The 27240-nt window shown below is 50.8% G+C and overlaps 2 protein-coding genes and 1 long non-coding RNA gene across 5 annotated transcripts in view; all 3 read right to left on the reverse strand.

Annotated features, from left to right (window-relative positions):
- Positions 1-3684: 3684 nt before the first annotated feature.
- On the reverse strand, positions 3685-8221 carry LOC310684487 (zinc finger and BTB domain-containing protein 26-like). Its single transcript, XM_083455708.1, has 2 exons — positions 8043-8221; positions 3685-5702 (listed from the first exon to the last, which is right to left on the reverse strand). Exon 2 carries the CDS (start codon positions 5689-5691, stop codon positions 4510-4512), a length of 1182 nt encoding a protein of 393 aa, XP_083311834.1. The 5' UTR covers positions 5692-5702; positions 8043-8221; the 3' UTR covers positions 3685-4509.
- Positions 8222-10014: 1793 nt separating this feature from the next.
- On the reverse strand, positions 10015-15377 carry LOC310684935. The gene is made up of 3 exons (XR_014514984.1): positions 13209-15377; positions 10445-12575; positions 10015-10293 (listed from the first exon to the last, which is right to left on the reverse strand). It is a non-coding gene; the product is annotated as an uncharacterized lncRNA (long non-coding RNA).
- A 1134-nt stretch (positions 15378-16511) lies between these two features.
- Positions 16512-27240, reverse strand: part of LIPE (lipase E, hormone sensitive type) — a 29680-nt gene continuing 18951 nt past the window's right edge. For all 3 annotated transcript variants that reach the window (XM_083454990.1, XM_083454992.1, XM_083454991.1), the window contains 4 exons: positions 25030-25257; positions 22989-23159; positions 19084-19469; positions 16512-17879 (listed from right to left, as the gene is read on the reverse strand). In XM_083454990.1, the coding sequence (XP_083311116.1) occupies positions 17349-17879; positions 19084-19469; positions 22989-23159; positions 25030-25257 (1316 nt within the window). In that variant the 3' untranslated portion in view covers positions 16512-17348. The remainder of the gene's footprint in view (positions 17880-19083; positions 19470-22988; positions 23160-25029; positions 25258-27240) is intronic.

Here is a 27240-nt window from a genome sequence, read left to right on the forward strand (position 1 = left end):
TTCATCAACAGCAGCACAAGCAACAGAAGCTCCACAAGCTTTAAAGTGGAAATATATTTATGGGGTGGGTGTGTGGATGTGTTGCGAGTCTAACCCTGGCAAGAGAAGATTGCTGGGCTAGAGTTCTAGCACTGACTGGGGCATCTATAAAATCAGATTACATTGCAAGTAGCCTCAAGGCAGGGGATGGTAACAATTCTCAGGCACATCCCTCACCTAAATCACATTGGTGAAGGAGCCAAGGCTGGAGACAGTCCTGGATAATTGATGGTTTTAATCTTTTCAAAAAAGGGGTATAGGCTATCGCTTGTTTTTTCATCCCAGCATCCCTAAATGTAACGTGATATCTGAACAGCATCTAGGACAACCTAATTAAATTAAGTATGCTTCCTCATCTTATGTTCCTTCTTAAGACGAAGACCAATGCAGACTTAACCAATCTGATGACGACTCAAAACCTTGCTTGCTATTTTGTGCCTTTTACTTTGACCCAAGTAAAGTTAATGAACTACTGCGGATATTACAGGTAGGTAGCCATGTTGGTCTGCCGTAGTCAAAACAAAATAAATAAAAAAAATTCCTTCCAGTAGCACCTTAGAGACCAACTAAGTTTGCTATTGGTATGAGTTTTCATGTGCATGCACACTTCTTCAGATATTTTTATTATTGGGTAACTTTACTTTCTAGGATTACCCCCCCCCCATCACTCTGGTTCTAGAAACTGGGGCTTTCAGGCTCTTCCATTCTATTTCCTTGACCCAAGAGATCAGGACACAAACCTGAAGCCATGATCTCTTGCATGAAATTAACTCCACATTATTATTCCCAGGGCATCTTGAGTCATTTCCAAATTTGGTTTCCAAATTCGTTTGTTGACAGGGTAAGTCAGGCTGTCAGTGCTTAAGGACAAAAGGGCACATGTCCTCGCGACAGCAGATGTGAGGAAACAGGAAAAATAAGTCATATGAGAGGCAATGGGTTACACAAGTGTTGGGAAGGAAAAGTTTGTCCTAGAACTAAGGTTCTCAGAACTTGAGCAATAATTCCTCAGTGAGATGCAGGAAGCTGAAAGTGTTTCTCAAGCATCTTCTTTTTGTCCACCTCTCCAGAAAGCATCTTAATTGGGTTAAGAATAAAAAACAAGCATTGTACTGATTTAGCACACAAGGGCTGTTGGCTTTTCTTGATATTAATGTGGTCAATGGTGCTACTCAGAGGTGTGTGTTTGTAATTATAACCTGCATGGCAGCACATCTGTGAGCTTTTGACAATTCAGCACACCGGAGGTATCTTAACAATTTAACTAATTAGCAGGGGGCGTTTACCTACTGCACCGAATGCAGCGATGTGATAGGGCAATTATTTGAAAACTGTATTTACCGTATTTTTCGCCCTATAGGACGCACCGTCCCATAAGGCGCACCTAGTTTTTTGGGGGGGAAATAAAGGAAAAAAATTATTTCCCCCCCAGGCGCGGGGTTGGGGAAGCCCGAGCTTCCCCCGACCCCAGCCCCCAAACAGGCAGCTCTCTGCAAGCCGTGGGAGCCCAGTGCTGGCTCCCGCTGCTAGCGGAGAGGTCCGCGAAGCCTGGGCGCGCTGAGCTCAGCGCGCGCAGGCTTCGGCATGCAGGCACGTCTCCGCCAGCAGCGGGAGCGCTCCCGCTGCTAGCGGAGAGGTCCGCGAAGCCTGGGCGCGCTGAGCTCAGCGCGCGCAGGCTTCTGCATGCAGGCACCTCTCCGCCAGCAGCGGGAGCGTTCCCGCTGCTAGCGGAGAGGTCCGCGAAGCCTGGGCGCGCTGAGCTCAGCGCGCGCAGGCTTCGGCATGCAGGCACGTCTCCGCCAGCAGTGGGAGCGCTCCCGCTGCTAGCGGAGAGGTCCGCGAAGCCTGGGCGCGCTGAGCTCAGCGCGGGCAGGCTTCCGCATGCAGGCACCTCTCCGCCAGCAGCGGGAGCGTTCCCGCTGCTGGCGGAGAGGTCCGCGAAGCCTGGGCGCGCTGAGCTCAGCGCGCGCAGGCTTCCGCATGCAGGCACCTCTCCGCCAGCAGCGGGAGCGTTCCCGCTGCTAGCGGAGAGGTCCGCGAAGCCTGGGCGCGCTGAGCTCAGCGCGCCCAGGCTTCGGCATGCAGGCACCTCTCCGCCAGCAGCGGGAGCGCTCCCGCTGCTAGCGGAGAGGTCCGCGAAGCCTGGGCGCGCTGAGCTCAGCGCGCGCAGGCTTCGGCATGCAGGCACCTCTCCGCCAGCAGCGGGAGCGCTCCCGCTGCTAGCGGAGAGGTCCGCGAAGCCTGGGCGCGCTGAGCTCAGCGCGCGCAGGCTTCGGCATGCAGGCACGTCTCCGCCAGCAGCGGGAGCGCTCCCGCTGCTAGCGGAGAGGTCCGCGAAGCCTGGGCGCGCTGAGCTCAGCGCGCGCAGGCTTCTGCATGCAGGCACCTCTCCGCCAGCAGTGGGAGCGTTCCCGCTGCTAGCGGAGAGGTCCGCGAAGCCTGGGCGCGCTGAGCTCAGCGCGCGCAGGCTTCCGCATGCAGGCACCTCTCCGCCAGCAGCGGGAGCGTTCCCGCTGCTAGCGGAGAGGTCCGCGAAGCCTGGGCGCGCTGAGCTCAGCGCGCGCAGGCTTCAGCATGCAGGCACCTCTCCGCCAGCAGCGGGAGCGCTCCTGCTGTTTGCGGAGAGGTCCGCGAAGCCTGCATTCGCCCCATAGGACGCACCCAGATTTCCCCTTCATTTTTGGAGGGGAAAAAGTGCGTCCTATAGGGCGAAAAATACGGTAAGTTGATCAAGTGGTGTAGTGCGTAGTTATAGAATACTGTTGAGGAAAGGTGGTGAGAAGGGGTGCTTTGCAGCTGTTTGATTATTATTTTAAAATAAAGATAAGCAAATATATTGCAGGCAAGCTTTTATTCCATCGTCCCAGCCGCTGCGCAAACTCAGTTGGCGCAGATGTCCAACAAGGGCCTACTGGGATCACGGGTGATTCCTACCCCAGAGAAAATAGAGGATGAAAGAGAATGTTGTAAATGCTGGGGGCTGCCTCCCATCTCTCCTGCAGTGGGTCACCTCATTTCAATGCTGGGCACAGAGGAAGAGGCTCCTCTCTTTTGGGAAGCCCACCTGGTTTCTATGCTCACCCCTCCTCTGCCAAACCGCTTGCTTGCCAGCATACAATTTCTGGTTGCTTACACCAGCCAGGCTAGTGCTTAAATGCAAGGCTGATGTACAAACCTGAGAGATGAGAGTAGAGGTCCATCTAGAGCAGTATCTATTTTCCATCAGCGACCAGCAAGATGCCTCCAAAAAGTCCACCAACACTGCCTTAAGCAGACAAAAAATTCCAATAGACTCCCTTGCTGTTACACCCCAGCAACTGGTACCCAGTGGCACACTTCCTCTGAACAAGAAGAAATCTTCATATAGGCGTCAAGGCTGATAGCTTACATGGAGTTGTAGATACTCTCAAAGATCTACAGAAGGCAGGTCAGGCAGGGCTTCCCCTTTGAAGAAGCCATGTTGATAGTAAGCAAGACTGACTTCTTCAGTGTGCTCCACACATCTATCATTAACAGCGTATTCCCTCAATTTACCAGAGGCAGACCTTAGGCCAAGTGGCTTGTTAATTTCTTGCTTGCCCCCTTTTGGAAAAAAACAGCAGCAAAATGTTGACCACTTTCCAATCATCTTGGTAAGGAGACTGATTTTAGTGACGTGTGGTATATTTTATTATAAGATTAGCAATCGTTTCAAGAATTATTGGGTGTCTGCCACCCGAACCCAATGACGTTAATTTTAATCCATCAATCAATTGTAAACTTCCATCTCCTGTCATCCCTATTTGATTAAGTTCTTCTGGTGTTGAGTCAGATGGCTAATTCTGCAGCGGCCACACCGGGGCCAGAGCAAACACTGACACGTGTGAGGTAGGAAATCTAAATCGCAATCCCATTACACACTAATCCGCCATGATGGTCTTCTGCACACGCACACACACATACACTGAAAGGGAGCTCTACCAAAGCACCATCACATTCTTGCAGGGCTCCCCTTCATTTCACTGGGGCTTGCCCAGTGGGTTGTGCCCCATGAGCCAGCTCTCTCGTCTCCCCACTGCTGCCGTTAAGGGCACCCAAAATCCACTGTCTGAGGCAGCGGCTTCCCCTCACGTGAACCCATTTACAAAACGGGCCTAGACATCCTCAGGAAGCATCCTCACTCAACAGCCTCTCCTTGCCGTGGGGCGATTTTGTCTCCTATCCAGATGGCGGTTCAGTCCTTGTCCTCTGTGCTCTTCTACAGTAAACACTCTATAGCCACAGGACTTCCCTTACTACTTGAAAAGCAACAAGTGTGGCCTGTGGCACCCCTGCGTCGACTGCTTCTGTCTGCAGTGTGCCCCTTACCCAGTTCACGCAGCCCATCTTTCGCCAAAAGGAATTTTGGACTGACTGAAGACTCTGTGCCTGGCCTGACGGAAGACTAGCTACCGCTCGGTTTGCCGCCGCCCCTCCCGCCCTCCTCTCGCATCAATCAAAGTCAATGGTGACCTCTTCAATCTCTTCGTGGCTGTTCTGGACGGTGCTCTTGCCGTGCATCTCCTTGAGGTGGCGCCGCAGGCCCGGTTTGTGGGTGAAGTGCATTTCGCAGTAGTTGCACTTGTGGGGCTTGATGCCGCTGTGGAGGTTGAGGTGGTCCTGCAGGGTGGCGTTCTGGGTGAAGCACTTGCGGCAGACGGGGCACTGGAAGGGCTTGAAGCCGGTGTGCACGCGGATGTGGCGCGTCAGGTTGCTCTTCTGCGAGAAGACTTTGCCGCAGCGGAGGCACAGGAAGAGCTTGTGCTCCTGCACGTGGCTCACAAAGTTCCCCAGCTGCTGGAACACACTGTTGCAGCGGGGGCACCGGTACGGGCGCTCCAGCCCCGGCACCTTCCACGACGCCACCCCGCCACCCGCCCGCCAGTCCCTGTACGCCATGGCCGTGCCGTGCCGGTGACGATGAAGCGGGTAGTTCCTCCACTGAGGGGTGGGGGCAGGAGCTGCTGGAGGGAAAGTGAGTCCTTCGCTGCTTGCTTCGTCGTCATAGCAACCCTGCAGGTAGCTGCGCGTGATCTCCACAGCGGAGTTGATAAGGGAGAGGGAGATTGCGGGAGAAGAGGGGCCGTGGGAGTCGCGTGGGGTGAACTCAGGCACCTCCACTTTGACATCCTCGGAATCTGTCTCCCCCATGGGTGAAGGAGGTCGCTTTCCCTCCCCTTCTTCTTCCCCATCCTGCTGGGAATAGCTCCCCTCCGCCTGCTCCTCCCGCAGCAGGGTGTCTGCCTTGGGGACTAAGTAGTGGGAGACCGCCTGTGCACAGCGCTCCACCACGTGGCCCATCTGCAAGAAGGAAGCAGCTGTCAGGTAGTTGACCAGTTCCTTGATGGGCACCTCGAGGCATCCTGTGTAGCAGGAGAGAAGCAGCTGGCGCCCAATCTCCGGACTCTGGAAGAGGGAGACCGACACCTCCTGTGAGTCATTGAGCAGGAACTGGTCGCGCAAGAAAGGGGAGCAAGCGGCAAAGACCACACGGTGCCCGGGAACCCGCAGATCGTTCACCTGCACTGTCACGTCGCAGAAGCGCCTCTGCTGCCGCAGCTGGTCCATGCGGTGCAGCACCCCGTCGCCATAGCCAGGAAATCGGAACTGCAGCCGTTCGCAGGCTGGGGCCATTTTTGGTGTGCCTGGGAAGGGGGAACAAGACATGGGAGGAGGGGACAACTGAATTATATGCAACACACTAAAAGGGAATCCAGACGCCTGGATATCCATGTATGTGAAACTGAAAGCACCTGATCCTTGTTTCAGACTAGGAGCGACTAGGGTGAAGAGAAGTTTCAGTTTGATTGGGTGGAGGGGAGTAAAAAGACTTGCCCATAAGAAAACTCACACAGGTGCTATTTGCATGTTGAAAATAATGTCACTACAACTTCTTCAAGCAGCTGTGCAATCTCATCAAGTATTGAAGTAGTTATAAGATACTTTAACACCAAGGGTGAAATTTCATGTCTTCATGTTTCCAAAGAGATTTTACAGATTTAACAAATGCTTTACTGCCTTGTAAAAAAGTTTAGCAAGTTTACAACTCTCTTTCTTTTGTCATAAAATGGTCAAGAACACAACAGCAAGGCAGTTAACTAGGGTTCACCCTGGAATCACATTTCTTTGGTGCTTTAAATGTTTCCAGGCGCAATTCAGTTAGTTTTAACTTAGAGCTCTAATCAACCTTCACCTATATAAGGCTGTTCACCCGCTACAATCTTCATTGTAGCTCCTTCTCCGGAACTCCCCCCACCCCTGAGATTAAGCAGATGGCTGGGGGGCAGGCAGTGTTCTTTCATGGCATCTGGTTTGTGGAATTCCTTTTCCAGAATACTTGCCTGGAATAGTTTTTATTATTTTTACTAGGCTAAGGTGGTGGTTAACCTGTGGCCCTCCAGATGACGCAGGACAAAATCTCCCATCATCCCTGGCATTGGCCCTGCTGGCTGATGAGTTGGGTTCCTACAACACCTAGAGGTTAGCCACTTCCACAAGTTGCATCAAACACAGTGGGACTTCATTTTGCGTAAACATACAAAGGATTGTGCTGCAAGTTCATCCTGTTTACTGGAGCTTCTAATAAGCTACAATAACCTTGATGGTTAACCAGAGATGGCCAGGAGGAGAAAACTGAGAGTAACCCAACCAGAATTTCTAAATATTTCCAAACTTGGAAAACTTTGGTTACTTTAAAATATGGTCTGTTAACAAAAAGGATTACAAATCATTACCTGATCCTGGTTTGTTTCAACAAACTACTGTTTAAATTCACAACACGGAACTCTGGAGACTTTTTTGTCTGTTTGGTTTCAAATAAACCAATCTTCTATTTCCAGTCTCCCAGTGGACAGCATACTGCTACTGTACTGTGATCTGTTTTAACTGCTTTAAATTTTAAATCACTGCAACCTGTCCTGGGACCTGCTGGTGACGGGCAGGTAATAAATGTAATAATAGTAGTAACAATGATGGAAGCACATACTGTAGTTTAATGGCACAAACAAATTGGCCCATTGTATCTAACTAGCCTTGTAAACTGCCACAAGAGCTGCTTTAGCCAACTTTTAAAATAAACCTACAAAAGTGAGTAGCCTGCAAATGATACTACTAGCCCACTCATTTACTTTCACACACTTTTTTGCTGCTCGTGGCTACGTAAGGATTGTTTACATAGGGCAGGCAAGGTAATAAATTACATAAACAGAATAAATCATTTCAAGTTAAGTAACAATAACATCTATAAAGCTGGGTACTGTACTTGTAAGATCCGATTCGGCACAACCCCTCTTAGCTAGCTGCATCCCCCCCCCAAAAAAAACCATTTACATCAAAATGGGAATATTTTGTGAACTTGACAGCTGCAGCACCGCTATAGCTAAAATCCAGCAGGCACAGACAGAACATGATTGCCGAATAACATGTGATCCCTGCTTATTCCACCAGATCACCTCTTTGTGCATCGAATGCTAGTACCCTTTTATGAATGAAATTATTTATTTTCCCTCACTTTGGAGGGATATCGACTGGGAAAGGAATGTAAAAAAAAGACTATTTATCCTGATGCTTAGAATGCACGGGAATGCTTATTAGTTTTAAATGGGCATTTTACGCATCGTTTGTTTAAGGCTGCTTTCTCCAAGAACACAATGAAAACCTCAGCGGAACACTGAGCCTCCCACCGGCGCGCATGTGCCTCCTTACTACTATTCTCGAAAGCGTTCTACTCCGCTTGCGTAAAGCGCCTCACTGCCCCCGCCCTCGCCCATCTGCGCCTCTTCGAACTCCGAAGCTGCGCGCGCAGCGACCCCTGCCGGGCGCCCTGATCTCCCCGCCGCGCTGTTCGCGTAGCTCCTCGCTCTCTCCCCATTCAACCGAGCTATTCACAGACGCCTGCTACGCTCTTCCCTCACCGTACGCCTCTGCGTTCCCGTTCGCAGACGGACGCAAGTTACGTGAGATGCGCCGCTCCTCACGCTACTCACCGGTAACCGCGGCCCGCTCGCCGGCCCCACCACCGGCGCCTTGTCGCCTCGCTTCGGGCGTGGGGAAGGAACCGCTGCCGCTTCTTGGGGCCTCCGAGGCGGTCGCTTCACACCGGCTCCGTCAAGGCCACTCGCGGCAACCCGGCCGCGCCGCCATCTTGGAATCCGCCCTCTCGGAGGGTCCGGGACTTTTTCCCCCAGGCGGGCAAGGGCAGGGATTGCTCCGCGGAGCGACCCGCCGCTGGGGCTTGTTGCGAGGGGACAGGGGGGGAGTGAAGGGGTCGTGCGAGCAGAAGCGGAACCGTATCCCTCCGCCTGGAAAGAGTCCGATGCCTGGGGACAACGAGGCATCGCCCCACCTCACACTGAACCCCACAGGAGCCTCTGGCCCGTTGGCAGGAGCCTCCTGAAAGCAGTCAGCCCCACCTCCATGCCACCTTCCACACCACTGCCTCCTTCCACAGAAATTCCCTCACACTGTCATTTATGAAATTCCTATGCCGCCCTTCTTCCGGGGGTCCCAGGGCGGCTTACAATACAGTGGTACCTCGGGTTAGGTACGCTTCAGGTTACAGACTCTGCCAACCTAGAAATAGTACCTCAGGTTAAGAACTTTGCTTCAGGATGAGAATAGAAATCACGCGGCGGAGGCAACAGGAGACCCCATTAGCTAAAGTGGTGCTTCAGGTTAAGAACAGTTTCAGGTTAAGAACGGATCTCCAGAATGAATTAAGCTCTTAACCCAAGGTACCACTGTATATAAAACACAGCAACAATGTGCAAAACTCGTGCCCCCAATGTGTCTTCTCCACCTCCCCATTTGGCACTTCTATTTCCCCTTCCTACAACCAGGGACAGACTTGGGTAATAGGGCATCCTGAGTGAGGACAATATTTGGCGCCCCTGCTCACTTTTGAGTAGATATGCATCATGCATATAGATTAAGGTTACCAGATTTCTTTCAATGAACCCAGGGACAATTTAAATGAATAAATACTACACGTTCGGGACGTTGATGCCGCAGCGATGGCGGTGGCAGAGGGGTGGCCACCACTTTGACCTCAACCGTCACGTTTCCCCTTCGTACGAGGCTTCTGTCTCCTTTCTCCATGAGCCTGGGCAGCCTCTGAGTTGGATCTTCGGTGGTGGTGGTGGGGAAGTGGTGCACAGTGGGTCAGGCATGGAAGGCGGAGAAGGAGGGTTGAGAGCAGCGGCAGCAAGGCTTGGGCAGCGCGATGCCTCTCCATCAGAGCAGCCCCAATCCCATTCCTACTTGCGTGCAAGCAGAAGGGGGCAGGGACCTCTCAGGCAGCGCAATGCCTCCCTTCCCATCAGAGCAGCCCCCAATCCCATCCCTACTTGCGTGCAAGCGGGAGGGGGCAGGGATCCCTCAGCTGCAAAGGGAGGCTTCCCCTTGCCTAACTGAGACATCCTTGCCCCTCCTGCTGCACGCAAGCTTTGATAGGCAGTGTGAAGCCTCCCTTCACAGCTGAGAGATCCCTGCCTGCTCCTGCTTGCACACAAGTAGGAGATGGGAGGCTGCTCCGATAGGCAGTGTGAAGCCTCCCTTCACAGCTTAGTTGCTGGGGTCAGGGAAGGTGGAGGCAGCCCAGAAGCTGCATCTTAGAACTCCTGCATCACCATCATATGGGGACTTCTGAGCAGCTCCTGAAGCCAGCCAGAGCCAACTGCTCCAGGCTGCTGAGACTGCCGCTGCTGCATTTCCCAGGGACATTAGATGAAATCCGGGGACATTCCAGGGATGGAATCTGTCCAGGGACTTATTCGCAAAACTGGGAACTGTCCCCGGGAAACAGGGATGTCTGGTAACCCTAAATAGGTGCCATTACTACTACTACTACTGCTATTTTGCACCTCTTCAGTTTGATGCCCTGTGTAGGGAACCACCTGCACCGCCCTAAATCTGTTGCAACAGGTTTTTGTTTTGATTTTAAAAGATTTTTTTAAAAAAACTTTGAAACGATTGAAGGACAGCAATGACAACATCAAATCAGATTTCTTTAAAGGAAAATGCGAAAGAATAAAACGCTACAAGTTACGTGCTAAGAAATAGTACTGTAAAGTTAATATATGGGGAGACAAAAAGATCAAAACTAGATCCCGTCTCAGGAAAAGCAGGGGAAGAACTTGGTAATCTCTCCATCATATGGCGCCCTGCAGAATGCCAAAATTTGGTGCTCCCAAATGGATTTTCTCTGTTATGGGTCTTCTCCATTTGGTGCCCCCTCAACTGGTGGTGGAGTCTCCTTCTTTGGAGGTCTTTAAGCAGAGGCTTGACAACCATATGTCAGGAGTGCTCTGATGGTGTTTCCTGCTTGGCAGGGGGTTGGACTCGATGGCCCTTGTGGTCTCTTCCAACTCTATGATTCTATGATTCTAACTGTGCGGGGGAAATCTAGCACTGCTGGGTCAATGGTTCTTTGAAATACCATTTCCTTGCCTTTCCCTTTGCTCCATGTCCTGCACTAGCTGCCAAACAGTTGGACCCAACTTTTGCTTGCTAGAAGTACAGGACCTCTACCAGCAAATATATGCAGCAGCCTGGAAAGCTTAGTTGGTTAGAGTGTGGTGCTGATAATGTCAAGGATGTAGGTTCAATCCTTGTATGGGACAGCTGCATTTTCCTGCATTGCAGGGGGTTGGACTAATAGGTGATCCTCAGGATCCCTTCCAACCTTCCAATTCTATGACATTAGTGTTTTTAATATCCCCCTCTCCTTAAATTACTTAATTTAAGGAGAGGGGGATATTAAAAACACTAATGAGGCTCTCAGAATGAAAAGCAGGTTGTGTGGGCAGGGAGAGTTTTGTAATTAGCAAAATACAAAGACTAATCTTCCCATTAAATTGAGGTTTTTGCTTTGCCTTGCCTACTAAAGTATAATAACCTTGCTTGTAGAAGACTTTTCTGAACACAACAGAAGATCCCAACAGGCTGAGAGGAAGGAAGGAAGGAAAGGACATTGCAACACACCGATCTTGAGCTAACATGACCTCTGACGGGGAGGAGAGAATTAATCATCAGAGCCCAGTGTCCTTATGCCAACACATTGCTTATTATTTTAATCCTGGATTCGATACAACTAGGACAAAAGCCGTTCAGAACCCTGCAATCTATTTTTGTTGCAATGCAAGAGGACGGACACCTGGCAAGCTGAGCAATATATACGTGTGTGCACAACATGTGTTAACACCAGTCAAATCCCTTACAGGGACTTCTGCACTCGTAAGATGTTTATAGACCCCTAACACATTTTGAGCTTTGTTATTTGTTATTACAGGCGGCGGCTGCATTCCAGGAGAAAATAATGTGGCATTATTTGGGGCTAGGGCAAAAACAGTCTGCCCTCTTGACTTGAAGTCTTATTGTTGTTGTTTAGTTGTGTCCCACTCTTCGTGACCCCATGGACCAGAGCACGCCAGGCACTCCTGTCTTCCATTGCCTCCTGCAGTTTGGTCAAACTCATGCTGGTAGCTTTGAGAACACTGTCCAACCATCTCATCCTCTGTCGTCCCCTTCTCCTTGTGCCCTCCATCTTTCCCAACATCAGGGTCTTTTCCAGGGAGCCTTCTCTTCTCATGAGGTGGCCAAAGTATTGGAGCTTCACAATCTGTCCTTCCAGTGAGCACTCAGGGCTGATTTCCTTCAGAATGAATAGGTTTGATCTTCTTGCAGTCCCTGGGACTCTCAAGAGTCTCCTCCAGCACCATAATTCCAAAGCCTCAATTCTTCGGCGATCAGCCTTCTTTATGGTCCAGCTCTCACTTCTATACATCACTACTGGGAAAACCATTACTTGAACTATACGGACCTTTGTTGGCAAGGTGATGTCTCTGCTTTTTAAGATGCTAGAAGTCTGCCCATTGTCAAATACCTAACTGCACTGCTGCACAGAACTGAGAGAATGACAGGTGATTGTGGCTGCATTGTTGAGTTAAGACTATTTCCCTAGGGCTTGAGAGATGAGGCTCAAATCGCCACTCAACTGCAAAGGTTGCAGGTGACCTTTGACCAATGACAACATTTCGGGTTAACCTACTACAGGTAGGTTGTACTGCATGGCAGCTGGCCCTAGGATTTTATAGGCCTCCCTCCCCCCTCCCATTCCGTCTCCCCACTGAGATCTCTTTCTAGCCTATCCTTACAAGTGTTTGCAGGGCAGGTGTAAAACACAAGACTTGGGTCACATTCAGACATACATCTAAAGTACATAGCTCCCCCTCCCCCCGAGAATTCTGGGAACTGTTGTTTATGAAGCATTGCTCCCATGATTCTTTGGGGGCAGCCATGACAGTTGAAGTGCTATAACCTGCCTGATTCCCAGCAAAGGCTGGTTGTTAGGAGAGCCAAAGATGCCCTCTGGACCTCTGGTGGGGCTCAGCCAGCAGCACTCCAGCACAAATGATGAAGGTCTGGTTTTTATAGAGGACCCAACCCAAGGGACCCAGAAGTTGCTGCAGACTTGAGCACACTATGCTCTGTGGTTGAGAACTGGCTCAATTCTGCAGTACCTGACATGAGCCAACAGTGTGACGCAGCAGCTAAAAAAGCCAATGCAATTCTGGGCTGCATCAATAGGAGTATAGCATCTAGATCAAGGGAAGTAATAGTGCCACTGTATTCTGCTCTGGTCAGACCTCACCTGGAGTACTGTGTCCAGTTCTGGGCACCACAGTTCAAGAAGGACACTGACAAACTGGAACGTGTCCAGAGGAGGGCAACCAAAATGGTCAAAGGCCTGGAAACGATGCCTTATGAGGAACGGCTAAGGGAGCTGGGCATGTTTAGCCTGGAGAAGAGGAGGTTAAGGGGTGATATGATAGCCATGTTCAAATATATAAAAGGATGTCACATAGAGGAGGGAGAAAGGTTGTTTTCTGCTGCTCCAGAGAAGCGGACACGGAGCAATGGATCCAAACTACAAGAAAGAAGATTCCACCTAAACATTAGGAAGAACTTCCTGACAGTAAGAGCTGTTCGATAGTGGAATTTGCTGCCAAGGAGTGTGGTGGAGTCTCCTTCTTTGGAGGTCTTTAAGCAGAGGCTTGACAACCATATGTCAGGAGTGCTCTGATGGTGTTTCCTGCTTGGCAGGGGGTTGGACTCGATGGCCCTTGTGGTCTCTTCCAACTCTATGATTCTACCTTGTGAAAACCCATCCCCTTTTCTCAATCGCTAGAACTGGGTGTTCCTGCACCTCCCCTTGCCCAAAAAGCCTGTCGATTCCTCCCCCCCCCCATCACCTCCCCTGCTCCAGTCGCTTTCACAGCCCACTCTTGCAAAAGAAACCCTCGAATTGCCACATGCCATGCGGAGGCATGACGGTTGCAGCCCTTCTGCAAGGCAGAAGTCGCTTGTGCAATTCCTTAGGGCTGCAAACCCTCCACTCTGTTCCAGTTGGGAGAAACGCATGTGGCAGATGCCAGCTTCGATCCCTGCCACATCTCCCCGGCCCTAGGGAAGACCTTTGCTTGAAATGCGAAGGAGAGCTTTAGCCTAGAAGGAATCATAGGCCTGACTCAGCCGGAAAGGGCCTTTTTACAGCCTATACCACCCTTGTAAGTTGCATCACTGCTGGGTGAGGGATCCTTTCAGGCAACTAGGCATGGAAGCTTTATAAATCCAGTTTCTTCCTCCTCCTCTCCATCTTTCAGGACACACAGATATGCCCAGACCTAAGGGGAAGGGTTGTAGCTCAGTGGCAGAGAATCCACTTTGCAAAAAGATCCCCAAAATCTCCTAGTTGGAATGGGAACAATACCCCCTGCCAGAAATCTTGGCAGTGCTGCGGCTAGTCAGTGGAGATGACAGTGGGCTAACATTGGTTAAGAAAGTGAAATATTTAGGGGTTAATATGACTGCCAAAAATGTGAATTTATTTAAGGATAATTATGAAAAATGCTGGATTGAAGTGAAAACGGATCTAGAAGTATGGACAAATTTGAAGTTATCATTGTTAGGCCGAATTGCTGTGATAAAAATGAATGTGTTGCCAAGGATGTTGTTTTTCTTTTAAACATTGCAAATTTTGGATAAGATGGATTGTTTCAAGAAGTGGCAGAAAGATATTTCCAGATTTGTTTGGCAGGGCAAGAAGCCTCGAATAAAATTTAAGATATTAACTGATGCTAAAGAAAGAGGTGGATTTGCCCTGCCAGACCTTAAACTTTATTATTAATCAGCTGCTTTTTGCTGGCTGAGAGAATGGCTGCTTCTTGAAAACACTGAAGTGTTGGATCTAGAAGGCTTCAACAATGTATTCGGCTGGCATGCATATTTGTGGTACGATAAGGTAAAAGCACATAAAGCGTTTAAAAATCATATTGTCAGAAAAGCATTGTTTAATGTTTGGATAAGATATAAGGATTTGTTAGAAAAGAAAACCCCAAGATGGTTGTCACCAATGGAAGCGAAGGCACAGAAAAAACTCAATATGGAGGCCAAATGGCCAAAATATTGGGAAATTCTGGAACAGGATGGAGACAGAATAAAATTGCAGAGCTTTGAAAAATTGAAAAAAAAAGTGTGAGATTGGCTCCATTATTATCAAATAATGGAGGCATACAATTTGGACAAAAAAGTTGATTTCCAGGTGGAAAAATCAAAATTGGAAACAGAATTGTTAGATCCAAAGATTAAGAATTTGTCAAGAATGTATAACTTGCTGTTGAAATGGAACACTCAGGATGAAATGGTGAAATCAGCTATGATTAAATGGGCACAAGATGTTGGACATAATATAATGATGGCTGACTGGGAACAGTTATGGACCACAGGTATGAAATTTACGGCATGTAATGCCTTAAGAGAAAATTTAATGAAAATGATTTATAGGTGGTACATGACACCAGTCAAGCTTGAAAAAAATTTATCATTTGCCTGAGAATAAATGTTGGAAATGTAACGAGACTGAAGGTACATTCTTTCACCTTTGGTGGACGTGCCCAAGGATTAAGACATTCTGGGAGATGATTTATAATGAAATGAAAAAGGTATTCAAATATACCTTTCTGAAGAAACCAGAGGCCTTTCTCCTGGGCATGGTCGGCCAATTGGTGCTAAAGAAGGATAGAACTTTTTTTATGTATGCAACAACAGGAGCAAGAATACTTATTGCGAAGTATTGGAAGACACAAGATCTACCCACCCGGGAAGAATGGCAGATGAAGTTGATGGACTACATGGAACTGGCAGAAATGACTGGCAGAATCCGAGACCAGGGAGAAGAGTCGGTGGAAGAAGACTGGAAAAAGTTTAAAGATTATTTACAGAAATACTGCAAAATTAATGAATGTTAAAAGAATGGTGGAATGAAGTTATATGGCTTTAGTAGAAATGTTATAAGGATTTAAGTATAAAAAGATTAATAGAATATTATAGGTAAAATAAGGTTAGAATGTGTTAAGATAATTATAGGACAGGAAACAGAGGAAGATGGAAAGGAATTGCTGAAATAATTGATAGAAGTGGAATACAAAAAGGGAGGTGCGAGGAGGTCGGTGAAATAAGTAAATGAAAGACAAGATATTGAAACTGTTTGAGTGTTTTAAACTGTTTTTGTTTGGTTTTGTTAGTTTGATGTGTTAGTGTTATGTAGTGTCTTTGTATTGTATTGTATTGTTCTTTTTTTGTTTTTGTTTTTTTATAGTGTTTAAATTGTTCAAAATAAATATTATTTTTAAAAAAATAAAAAAAATAAACCACAGAGCCTAGGGCTTGCGGATCAGAAGGTCGGCGGTTTGAATCCCCACGACAGGTTGAGCTCCTGTTGCTTGGTCCCTGCTCCTGCCAACCTAGCAGTTCGAAAGCACATCAAAGTGCAAGTAGATAAATAGGTACTGCTCCAGCGGGAAGGTAAATGGCATTTCCATGCGCTGCTCTGGTTCGCCAGAAGCAGCTTAGTCATGCTGGCTACATGACCCGGACGCTGTACACCGGCTCCCTCAACCAATAAAGCGAGATGAGCACCGCAACCCCAGAGTCGGCCACGACTGGACCTAACGGTCAGGGTTTCCCTTTACCTTTAGATGCTTCTAGACAAAATGCTATAGACTAGTTGCTTTTTGTAGAAACGTAGGGTTAGGAGGAACTCTCAAGGGCCATTTAGCCCAACCCACCCCCAAAATGCAGGAATCTCCTATCCCAGGTGCCATGCAGAATAACTTTTGTCCTCCCAGCTGCTCCTGCACTACAACTCCCAGTACCCCTGGACCATGGGACCAACCACTGGGGATGATGGGAGTTGTAGTTCAGTGACAACAGGAGGGGCAAAGGTTCCTCACTCTCTGTAGGCACTACCTGTGCTACTGCTGCCTTGATTAGCACAATATCGCTGTGCAACAGGTTGGGTAGAAGTATTATTCTGCCCGCAGGGTGCCTCTCTCAGCCTTACCGGTACTGCTTGAAGGGACACAGACACACACATCCAAAGGACAGAGGACGAGTCGTTCAAAATTGAACCAGCTTTTATTTACAAAAATAGTCCCCCCCCCCCCCGCCGCAACTCTTGCAGGTGGGGAGGGAACACCACAGCCCTTTTTCAGGAGGGCAGAAGCACCCAGATCTTCTCTCCCCCCCCCCACCCCGGTTTGGTTCGTAGCAGCAGCAACAACAGTGAAAGGCAAGTGGGGGGAGCTTGTTGAGTTAGGAGGACAGGAAGGTCACAGTGTGATGGAATGCGTCCCCCAAGAACAAAAGTGAATACTGAGAAGTGGCAGCCGGGATGCCCCATCGAGGGTCGGGACTGGGCAGTGGCTGATTTTATGCTTATTGTGCAAGGGAGAGGAGTGGGCTGGGCAGCCCTGAAAGAACTGGGAAGCTGCCCTGCTCCCCCGTTTCCTCCCGAGAAGGAGAAGGGAGGTCAGTGCTTGTGCTCATCTGTGCCAAGACGCCCCCCCAACACAGATCGTCCTTGGGGGTGCTTGGACGGCAGTGGGGTGTTATGTGCATAGGAAGGCATGTGGTGGTGGGGCTGCTGGTGTGCGAAGAAAGGAGCAGGATAGTGGAAGGGGCCGTGGGCGAGAAGGAGGCGCACAAACTCCAGAACTGCCAGGACCCATCGGCAGCAGGGTTCTGCCCTTTTAAAAACACTCCAACATGTATAAAAACGGAGAATACGGGGCAACCGGCCCCTAGGTTTTGGAAGCAACGGGACAAGTGCCTCCCGCAACCCATCAATGGCAGGAGTGTGCAGATAGAAAAAAAGCACCAAGAGGGATTTCCACTGCAAAACGAAGCCACGCCACACCTTCTCAAACAAAGCGGTTCCAGTGATGCAGGAGGGCTCAGGCCCCCACCCCCCTGCCCACCGTGCCGTCGGAGGGGCCGGGACCCGAGGCAGGGGTGGACCTGTCTGTGACCCCACTTTGCTGGCCTTCGGGGGACCTGCTGCCCTCCTGGTGCTCCTGGGCTGCTCTGGCCTGGGCGTCGGGCGTTGCACCGCTCCCCACCGCCGCGCCGTTTGGCCCCTCCTGTTCGGCGGCCGTCACCGCGCTGTTCTCCTGGGCAGGAGTGTGGTTGGCGGCTCGGCTGGCGGCAGCCCCGGTGCCGTGGGAGGTCCTCTCCAGCTTCCGGTGTTTCCGGTGGGAGGCAGTGGCCGCGGGCTGCTGTGTGGCCGGATCCTGGGGGACCAGGATGTCCCGGATCAGCTCCGTGCATAGGGCAGAGGCCTGGCGCGTTTCGCGGCACAGCTGGGAGAGGCTCAGGAAGCCGTGGGGGAGGTCCTGCACCACCCGCAGAGTCACCGGCTGCCCCAGCGCTCGAAGCCGCCGGGCAAACATCACCGAGTCGTCCAGCATGGGGTCGAGGGCGCAAGCCTAGGGAGAGGCAGGGAAGGGAGGCAGAGTGAATGGGCTGCCAACTGTAAACCAGGGGGTGGAGAACCTGTGACAACCCTGCCCAATTGCCGTGTGGGTGGGGTGGGAGATGTGGGGGTCCAGAGGAGGGTGGGGCAAAGGAAAGTCAAAAGGACAGGGTGAGAGATAGGAGCGACTCCTGCAGAGGGTTTGCCTTCCCATCTGATGAATGGAAGGATATTCCCATCATGCCAAGGGGCGACTCTCCCCCTAAGGCATCCGGTAGGCTGTTTTCTTGAGAAGAGATGCTGAAATGCCTAACATAGCCGCTCCCTTGCTTCTTTCCCCATCCCACACCGCCCCAGAGAACTCCCTGGCACCTCTTCCCTTAAGACAGCTTTTGCCAACTTGGTGGCTTTTAGGTGTTTTGGACCCAACTCCCATCAGCCCCTAGCCAGGACTGGGGCCAATGGGAGTCCCTGGCAAAGGCTTCCTTAACACGTGCTGCTGAAACCTGTTCCCCCACACCCTGACAACCAACTGCACAGTTTTGTGAAGCCTGAGGGAGGCTGGTCGGCTAACTTTTGTATCCTGTTGTCGTGGACTGGCTGGATGCGGAAGAGCGGTGAGAGGCATCATTTGGGGACCCCCCCCCCCAGGGCACCCCTAGGGGAAGAAGATTCAGAGCCCGGGGACTGGTGGTGGGACGACAATGAGTGGTCAGAGGGGGAAGAAGGAGAAGACTGGGAAAAGAAGGTGTCCGAAGCTGGAGAGGTAACAGGGTTTAGTGAGCAGGGAGAGGCTGTGGCAGAGAGCAGTCCAGAATCAGAGGCAGGAGAGGAAGGGGGCCAGGAGGCAGAGATGAGACCAGCCACTGAAGAATCCAGGGAGTCCCCAACTCCTGCTGCAACCAGCTCCCCAATCCTTCCAGATTGCGAGGGAAGGACCTGGGGGATGAGGAGGCTTAGAGAGCGGTGCAAAGCCTTTGCAACTGCCTCATTGGGACAAGACCTATTAGGGAGAATTACCAGGCTCACTAGGCCCAAGGTGTTTTGTTTCTTTGAATGAAGTCTGAACTTCGCTGACACCTTGTGAGTTATTGTTGACTTGACCCTAGCACCTGCCTCTGAAACTTGTTGACCTCCTGAATCCCGCGAGCTCCAAGCCAGCGCAGCCACTGGACAGGGGGCCAAGATGGGCACCGTTACCCCGCAGCCTCACTCACCACGATGTGGATGGGCGGCAGCCCCTTCAGCATCGCGTCTGGCGCCAGCAGCGGCGACATGAACGGGTTCTTGACGATGGGTGACAGCTCCAGGGGCATGCAGGTGGCCGGCTGGTCGGAGCGCAGAGGCTGGAAGCCGTCGGGGAAGGTCAGGGTGCCGTCGTAGCTGGGGGGCACCGCCTCGTGCTTGCCATCGCTCATGAAGAAGCTGGCCGCCGGAGGGTCCGGGTCTGGGGCCGGGGCGGGACTTTGGGCAGGGCTTTGGGCCGGAGAGGCATCCGAGGCACAGGAAAGGTTCTGGTAGGTCTGGCTCTTGCGGGATTCTTTGCTGCTGGCGAGCGACTTGGATTTGAGGCCCACCTCGGAGATGCTCTTCCTCACAGGCTCTGTGTGCCGGGTGGGGAGTGACTGGTTAATGAGTGCCTCACAGTGCAGTTTCGACCACAGTGAGACCCGTCGTTGCTCTTCTCAGCACAAATCCCAGCGTTCACTGTTTCCCTAGAGCCAATGTTCACTCAATAACTCTTCCCTCCCTCTCTGCGCACACACAGTAGCAGCTTCTGGGTTTGGGGAGAGGTGGTTACTGGGTTATTGTTTTTATTTTGGTTATATATTTTGTGGTTTTATATTTTGATTTTGTTCTGTGAACCTCCCTGAGACCTCCAGGTATAAGGCGGTACAGTGGTACCTCGGGTTACAGACGCTTCAGTTTACAGATGCTTCAGGTTACAGACTCTGCTAACCCAGAAATAGTACTTTGGGTTAAGAACTTTGCTTCAGGATGACAACACAAATAGCGTGGCGGCAGTGGGAGGCCCCATTAGCTAAAGTGGTGCTTCAGGTTAAGAACAGTTTCAGGTTAAGAACGGGCTTCCAGAACGAATTAAGTTCTTAACCCGAGGTACCAGTGTATAGAAATTCAATTAATAATAATAATAATAATTATAGGGTGAATGAGGATAAACCTGCTCCCTTACCCTCTGTGGTCCCAGCCCATTGCTGCTTTCGTTTCCTGTTTCTTGCTGCAAAACCCGATACCGAGGAGAGAAAGCGACACCTGATCTAGGAAGCACCCCTGGGGACTGCGGTAAAATGCTCCAGTTTACAAAGGGTGCAGAATGTCCTCCTGTTGCAGGGAGCACACTGCCCTACCGGTCCACGCCACACATCTCCCCATACCTTCCCTGGCTAGCACCCCCCCCAAATGCTCCCCCCACTGCCTCCTCCTTGCTACCACGTGGTTCTTTTCAGTTTTGTAAACAAACCGCAATACTTCAAGAACTGCCTCTCCCCATATAAACCGACCCAGACTCTGCGATCATCATCTCAGGCCCTTCTTTGTGTCCATGAGAAGTCCAGAGGGTGACAACATGAGAAAGGGCCTTCTCTGTGGTGGCTCCCCGTTTGTGAAATGCTCTTCCCAGGGAGGCTCGTCTGGCGCCTTCATTGCATATCTTTAGGCGCCAGGCAAAAACATTCTTCTCCCTAGTCTTCGTTTAATTAGCCAATCCATGTCCTTTTAAATGTGTTTGTGGGAGGAGAATTTGATATATTTTGTAATAATAGTAATAATAATACGCTGCCCATCTGACTGGGTTTCCCCAGACACTCTGGCCAGCTTCCAGCAAGTTATAAAACCATTATTATAATAATAAATCATCACATTTATTATCTGCTTTGTGGTTTTAGTCTGTATTTCATGCTGTGAACTGCCCTGAAATCTTCGCATGAAAGGCTGATATACAAATTTAAATCACCGTCATCTACCACAGCGGTGTCCAAACTTTTTTCAAAGAGGGCCAGATTGATGAAGTGAAGGGCCGTGAGGGCCGACCAAAAGGCCAACCAAAGTTGTTAACCTTTTTTTAGGATTGAGGTTGTTGAGGTTTGTTTGTTTTTTTGGATCCCCCCCCCGAAAAATAAACTGCCGCAACAGACTTTGAACATGCCTGATCTAATGCCTCCAAAAATCCAAAATAAAGCACAAAAGTGGGTGTCCCTCTGCAAAACAAGGGCACAGCTTGCTTTGCGGGTAGAAGAACAGAAGAGCCAATCTGGCGCAGCACTCTGTTCTTACAGGGACTGGCCAGTTGCCCATGGGACGCCTGCAAGCATAACCTGAGAGCAATAGCCCTCTCTCCTTGCCTGTGATTCCCAGCGATCGTCAGAGATACACTGCCTCTGAAAGTGGAACCAGAGACACCTTTGCATGGAACATGGAAAGCTGAATTTGGCCAAAACAGACGACCCACCAACCCAGACCAGCTGTCACCCTCAGAGCCTCAGACAAGCGTCTTTCCCAGGTCTGTTAGCAAAGATCTTTTTACCCATACCTTTAGGGTATGGTACGTTAGGGGCAGGAGGCGGCTCCTACCAGCTGCCGGGTTAGTAAGAGTCAGGCCCTGCAATCGGAAGAGCTGCGCCAGGGACAGCATCACCATTAATATTTTAATGTTCCATTATTTTAATGTTGTATTTTATTTTTGTTTTTAAGTTGTAATCATTCATCTTGTTTTTATTATTGCTTGTAAGTCGCTCTGAGCCCGGCCTTGGCTGGGGAAGGCGGGGTATAAATAAAAAAATATTATTATTATTATTATTATTATTATTATTATTACCCGGTGATCCCAAGGGTTGAAGCTGGGACCTTCTACACAAAGAAGCACAGGCTCTACCTCTTCCCTGTAAAGATGCAAACATAATCCCCCCTCTCCCCTTCCTGCTCCCTTCCCCAGCAGCGTGCGCCATGGGAAAGAGTCAGCCAATGACGGGAAGGAAGGCAGCCTCCTTGAGGCCCATTGGCGTGAGCGGCTGCCAATCAATGCCAGGCTGTTTTGCACAGGGATTGTGCTGCATGTGATGCTGGCCCAGTGTATCAGGCCGTAACTGTCAGTTTGCTCAGGCGAGACTTCCCCAAGCAGCGGCTGCCATGAGGAATGTGGCCTAAAAACCCAGGACACAGAATTCTGAGAATCTCAGTTCTTGCCTGAAGGGACGGCTAAAAGAACGGCAGAAAGAAAGGAAACAAGGTTCTATCCTTCAACAGTGCAGCAGGTGAGGTGGCAGCTGGGGGGACGGAGAGGAGAGAGAGAAACAATGGTCCAATTTGGCTCAGGTCATCAAAACTGGAAATCTGGGGACTAATCTACACTGCTCAGTTAAAACGTTTAAAATTGTGTTATAGAAACGTGACACCAGAGGGCACTGTCGAGCAGCGATCTGTCGTCAATGGAGATTTGCATGGAGAGCTATATTACTTTTTTAAAAGTGTTTTTACCGATCAGTGTAGATCCAGCCTGAGTGAACAAACTCTTTTTCCTTCCCCTCTCAACCTAGCGATTCATGGAACCGTTAAAAGAGAGAAAAGATGAGATTTCTGCATGCAAGCATGCCAGAATCAATATTGTAGAATGAGAATAGAGCAGTGCAAAATCTGAGGTTCTCTGTCTTCAACGCCTTATCTAGCTCTTTCCCACAAATGCCATGCTGAGCCAGCAGCAGCAACAACAATAGCACCACTCCAAGCCAGCCCGCCCTGTTCAGACGATGCCATTGCACATGCCACCCTGTGCCAGCCGCAGGACCCTCCCCTGGGGCTGGCCAGCAAGGGCATTGATGCAGCCCTGCCCCCTTCTCCTCGCCTCAAGCAGCGCTGCATGCCGTTAGGGGCAGGAGGCGGCTCCTACCAGCTGCCAGGTTAGTAAGAGTCGGGCCCTGCAATCGGAAGAGCCGCGCCGGGGACAGCATCGCCAGCAGCTGGGCCAGGGGGCACTGGCAGGAGCCCCGCAGGCCCCAGGAGAAGGGGCAGCGCCCTGCAGGGACAAGATGGGTCAGAGGACAGCGGGGAATGAGGAGCAAGAAAAGATGGCGAGGCAGAGGAGCGGTGGGGGAGGGCTGATTCTTACCTATCGGAGCATCAGCCCCATTGATCTTTCCCGTGTTCTCCAGCAAGGAACCAAACAAGGAGGAGGCTCCCAGGCGCAAGTCTCGGAAGAGCATGGTGGTGTCTCGGCGCACCATGTTCACAGGGCTCAGTTTCTCCAGGGTGGGAGACTCGCACTGTTCTGGCTCCATCCCTTGGAATGGAAAGGGGGGAAAGAGACCCAGACAGTCAGGTCAAGACATGTTCCCTAAAACCGTACAAACACACCCAGATTTTTGCCATGCCCTTATAACCTTCCGGCTCCCTTTCCTACACCTCTCACGGTACTCCTCACCACCTCTTTCATTTTCTGGTTTTATTCGGGGTACAAGTCTTACACAGTGGTACCTCGGGTTACATACGCTTCAGGTTACACACTCCGCTAACCCAGAAATAGTGCTTCAGGATAAGAACAGAAATTGGGCTCAGGCGGCGCGGCAGCAGCAGGAGGCCCCATTAGCTAAAGTGGTGCTTCAGGTTAAGAACAGTTTCAGTTTAAGAACGGACCTCCGGAACAAATTAAGTACTTAACCCGAGGTACCACTGTACAAGTTTTAGTATATGTGCTGCCTACTGGTGAGGCTCGCTGACCTCCCGGAAAAGCAAAAATTCGACCTTTTCCTGTTAGGCAAAGGTCAGAAGACGACCCGGATGGTCGCCAGATTCTGTGTACAGATCTGTAGGCGCAGACCATCTCCTGACTCAAACTAGTTCGTTAAGAAAATCCCCAAACTCGGTTCCATGGGTGAATCTGGGTCAGCTCCCTGCGGTAGTTTATCTTAAAGTTTCAAGTGTCTATACGCTTATCGTGTTTATTAATTTTAAATTTATTGTTGTAAGGTCAAGGTAAAGGGGACCCCTGACCATTAGGTCCAGTCGTGGCTGACTCTGGGGTTGCGGCGCTCATCTCGCTTTATTGGCCGAGGGAGCCGGCATACAGCTTCTGGGTCATGTGGCCAGCATGACTAAGCCGCTTCTGGCGAACCAGAGCAGCGCACGGAAACGCTGTTTACCTTCCTGCCGGAGTGGTACCTATTTATCTACTTGCACTTTGACGTGCTTTCGAACTGCTAGGTTGGCAGGAGGAGGGACCGAGCAAGGGGAGCTCACCCCGTTGTGGGGATTCGAACCGCTGACCTTCTGATCGGCAAGTCCTAGACTCTGTGGTTTAACCCACAGCGCCACCCGCGTCCCTAATTTATTGCTGTACATTGTTTTAATTGTTTGTTTTCCTTCTGTGACTGTACCCCCAAGTGTGTTTTATAAGCTGGTCTCCGACCGTAATAAATTACCTATCTATCTTATACAGGGTTGACAGCTGCCTTACGGGGCTCCAGTGAAATAAAGAGAAAACAGTTTTGCGTTTTAAAAGCAGCAGCAGAAACACCACTGTGCGTCTGAAGCCAGATGCCTTCAACTCTGTATTTCAAAGATGTCTGCAAATGAGACAGGAAGTCTGGCAGTGTCAACTCTGCCACGTGGGAATCCCTTGCAGACGTGCCTGGAGACAAGCAGTCAAGTCGTGCATCCACATAGAGTCATAGAGTTGGAAGAGACCACAAGGGCCATCGAGTCCAACCCCCTGCCAAGCAGGAAACACTATCAGAGCACTCCTGACATATGGTTGTCAAGCCTCTGCTTAAAGACCTCCAAAGCAGGAGACTCCACCACACTCCTTGGCAGCAAATTCCACTGTCAAACAGCTCTTACTGTCCACAGTAGTGGCCAGAGCAGAAATGACCGCTGGGAGGAGCGCAGTGAGAATAAGCCTGCAGCCACACAACGGGACGCCTTCCTCTGCCCCAGCTGCAACAAAACATGTCTCTCCCTTATCAGGCTCAACAGCCACAGCAGGCGCTGTGATTCTCCAATGGTTTGACTTCCCTCCCAAAGGCGCAGTCCTCCGTGGTCTCCCGAGACAGAAAGATGCCAGCCAACCACACAGCCCAGCTTAACTAACCCTACGACCTTCAACCGCCGCTTCCCTTTACCCCTCTTGCTCCCCAAGCATCCCCTGCCCTCACCGGCATAGGCACTGAGGCACTTGCACAGCACGCTCAGAGGCAGGAGCGGGTCGAGCAAGGTGAGGAGGCGGGAGGGCGAGGCCGAGACCTGCATGAGGGTGGCCGGGTACGCCGCCATGATCCCGTCTGGCATCTTGATCCCGAAGGCGGCAGCCCGCATGGAGACGGTGATGCACAGGTTTCCGCCAGCGCTGTCTCCTGCGAGGCACACCGTCTGGGCTGTGGAACCTGCCAAGCGGCGGGGGAGAGAAAAGAGGTCAGAACCACTCGGGGCAAGCAGGGCAGAAGAAGAAGAAGAAGAGTTTGGATTTGATATCCCGCCTTTCACTCCCTTTAAGGAGTCTCAAAGCAGCTAACATTCTCCTTTCCCTTCCTCCCCCACAACACACACTCTGTGAGGTGAGTGGGGCTGAGAAACTTCAGAGAAGTGTGACTGGCCCAAGGTCACCCAGCAGCTGCATGTGGAGGAGCGGGGACGCGAACCTGGTTCCCCAGATTATGAGACTACCGCTCTTAACCACTACACCACACTGGCAGAGGGCTCTTTTTCAAAACCCAGCAGCAGAACCCTCTCCGAATGCCAGACACCACGGGCAGTGGCAGTGCCCGCACTTCCTTTTTCTTTAGGCACATGTAGATCAGTGGTTCCCAATTGGTGGTCTGTTATGTTCCGTGGGACATAACAGAAAACTACCATAGAGGTATCAACATTTCTCAAAAGCAGCGGGTGTCCCTGGCTTGGTTTTTGAAAAAATAGGAGTTTCATAGTACTTAGCTAATTGGGAACCACTGATCCAGACTGATGATACGTGTTTTAATCTTCTTCTCGTTGATCATGATTTTTAATTATTACTATTTTTCAAAAATGCTTTAATTAGCAGCTTTCGACAGCTCGCAACAGTAATTTGATTGCTTCCCTCTTTCTGTAAACAGCTTTGAGATTTAATTTTTACTTTTACAGCCCGGCGGTGCATAAATTTCATGAAATGATAAGTCAACGAACAAAGCAACATGGGAAGCCCTGGCTGTGAGCCCCAAGAGAAGCCTGGCTGGGTGGCTGGCGTTGGAAACTCGTTGTGCGCCGGAAGCGGGGCAGCAAAAGCTGGTAGAAGGCTTTCATTATTATTATTTTTAGCTCTATTAGCTCTATGCAAACAAGGCATTTACACAGAGTAGACCTTACACTGAATATGACCCCCCCCCCCGATGTTGCTTGCTGGAGCCATGCTTGCTGGGGCGCTAGTGGGAGATGTCATTCAGATCTGGAGGTCTCCAGCTCTGCATGCGAAATGTCCCTCCAACCATCTCTGGAAGGACACCTGGGAAACCGAGTTCTGCCTGAGATTTGGGCACAGGGCAAGGTTGGGGGGAACCTGGGCCCCTGCCCCAGAGGCTCCTTGACTCTCTGTTCCCAGCCAGTATGGCCATGGTCAAGGTCATTCCTGGGAAAGCTCAGTTGGCAGAGTGTGAGACAGTTAATCTCAGGGTCGTGGGTGTGAGTCCCAAGTAGAGGTAAAAGATTCCTGTATTGCAGGGACTAGAGGACTGACGTGGTCCCCAGTGGCGTAGCGTGGGTTGTCAGAACCCAGGGCAAGGCAAGTAATTTGCGCCCCCTAACCCGGGGCAAGGCAAGTAATTTGCGCGCCCCCCGCTGCACTATCCCTCCCCCAGATAGTCCATCGCTCTCTCTCCGCACCGCACGCCTGGCACCCTCCCCTCCACAGTGGGCGGCGACCCGGCGGCTCGGATCGGATTCGCACAGCCAGCACTGCAGTGAGAGTGAGTGAGCCAGGTAGGGGCAGAGAGCTGCGAGTGCGAGCGCGCCCCCCCCAGATGTTGCGCCCGGTGCGGCCGGCCCCCCTGCACCCCCCACGCTACGCCACTGGTGGTCCCTTCTAACTCTACCATTCTAAGATGCTAGGGTTGCCATATCTTGAAGAGCAAAAAAGCGAACAGCCCAAGCCACCAAAAAACTCGGACGTTTCCTTTAAAATTTAAAAATCTGCCCGAATGGGGATGTTGGCCCCGCAAAAGAGGACACGTCCTGGTTTTCCCAGGTGTATGGCAACCCTAAAGATGGGAGCTGTGGTCCATGCCTGGCATAGGGACACACTGATCTAGGCAGACAAAGGTCAGAGCCAGCACAGTGCAGCTTCCTGTGATCTTCCGAGGAGGATCTTAGCAGCTGGTTCCTCTCAGGCCACTGGGGCC

The sequence above is a fragment of the Podarcis tiliguerta genome (genome assembly GCF_965153285.1).
Source record: "Podarcis tiliguerta genome assembly, chromosome: 8".
NCBI lineage: Eukaryota > Metazoa > Chordata > Lepidosauria > Squamata > Lacertidae > Podarcis > Podarcis tiliguerta.

Bases quoted from the DNA above. Each gene is read 5' to 3' on its own strand.
- LOC310684487 (XM_083455708.1), bottom strand. From the start codon at position 5,691: ATGGCCCCAGCCTGCGAACGGCTGCAGTTCCGATTTCCTGGCTATGGC.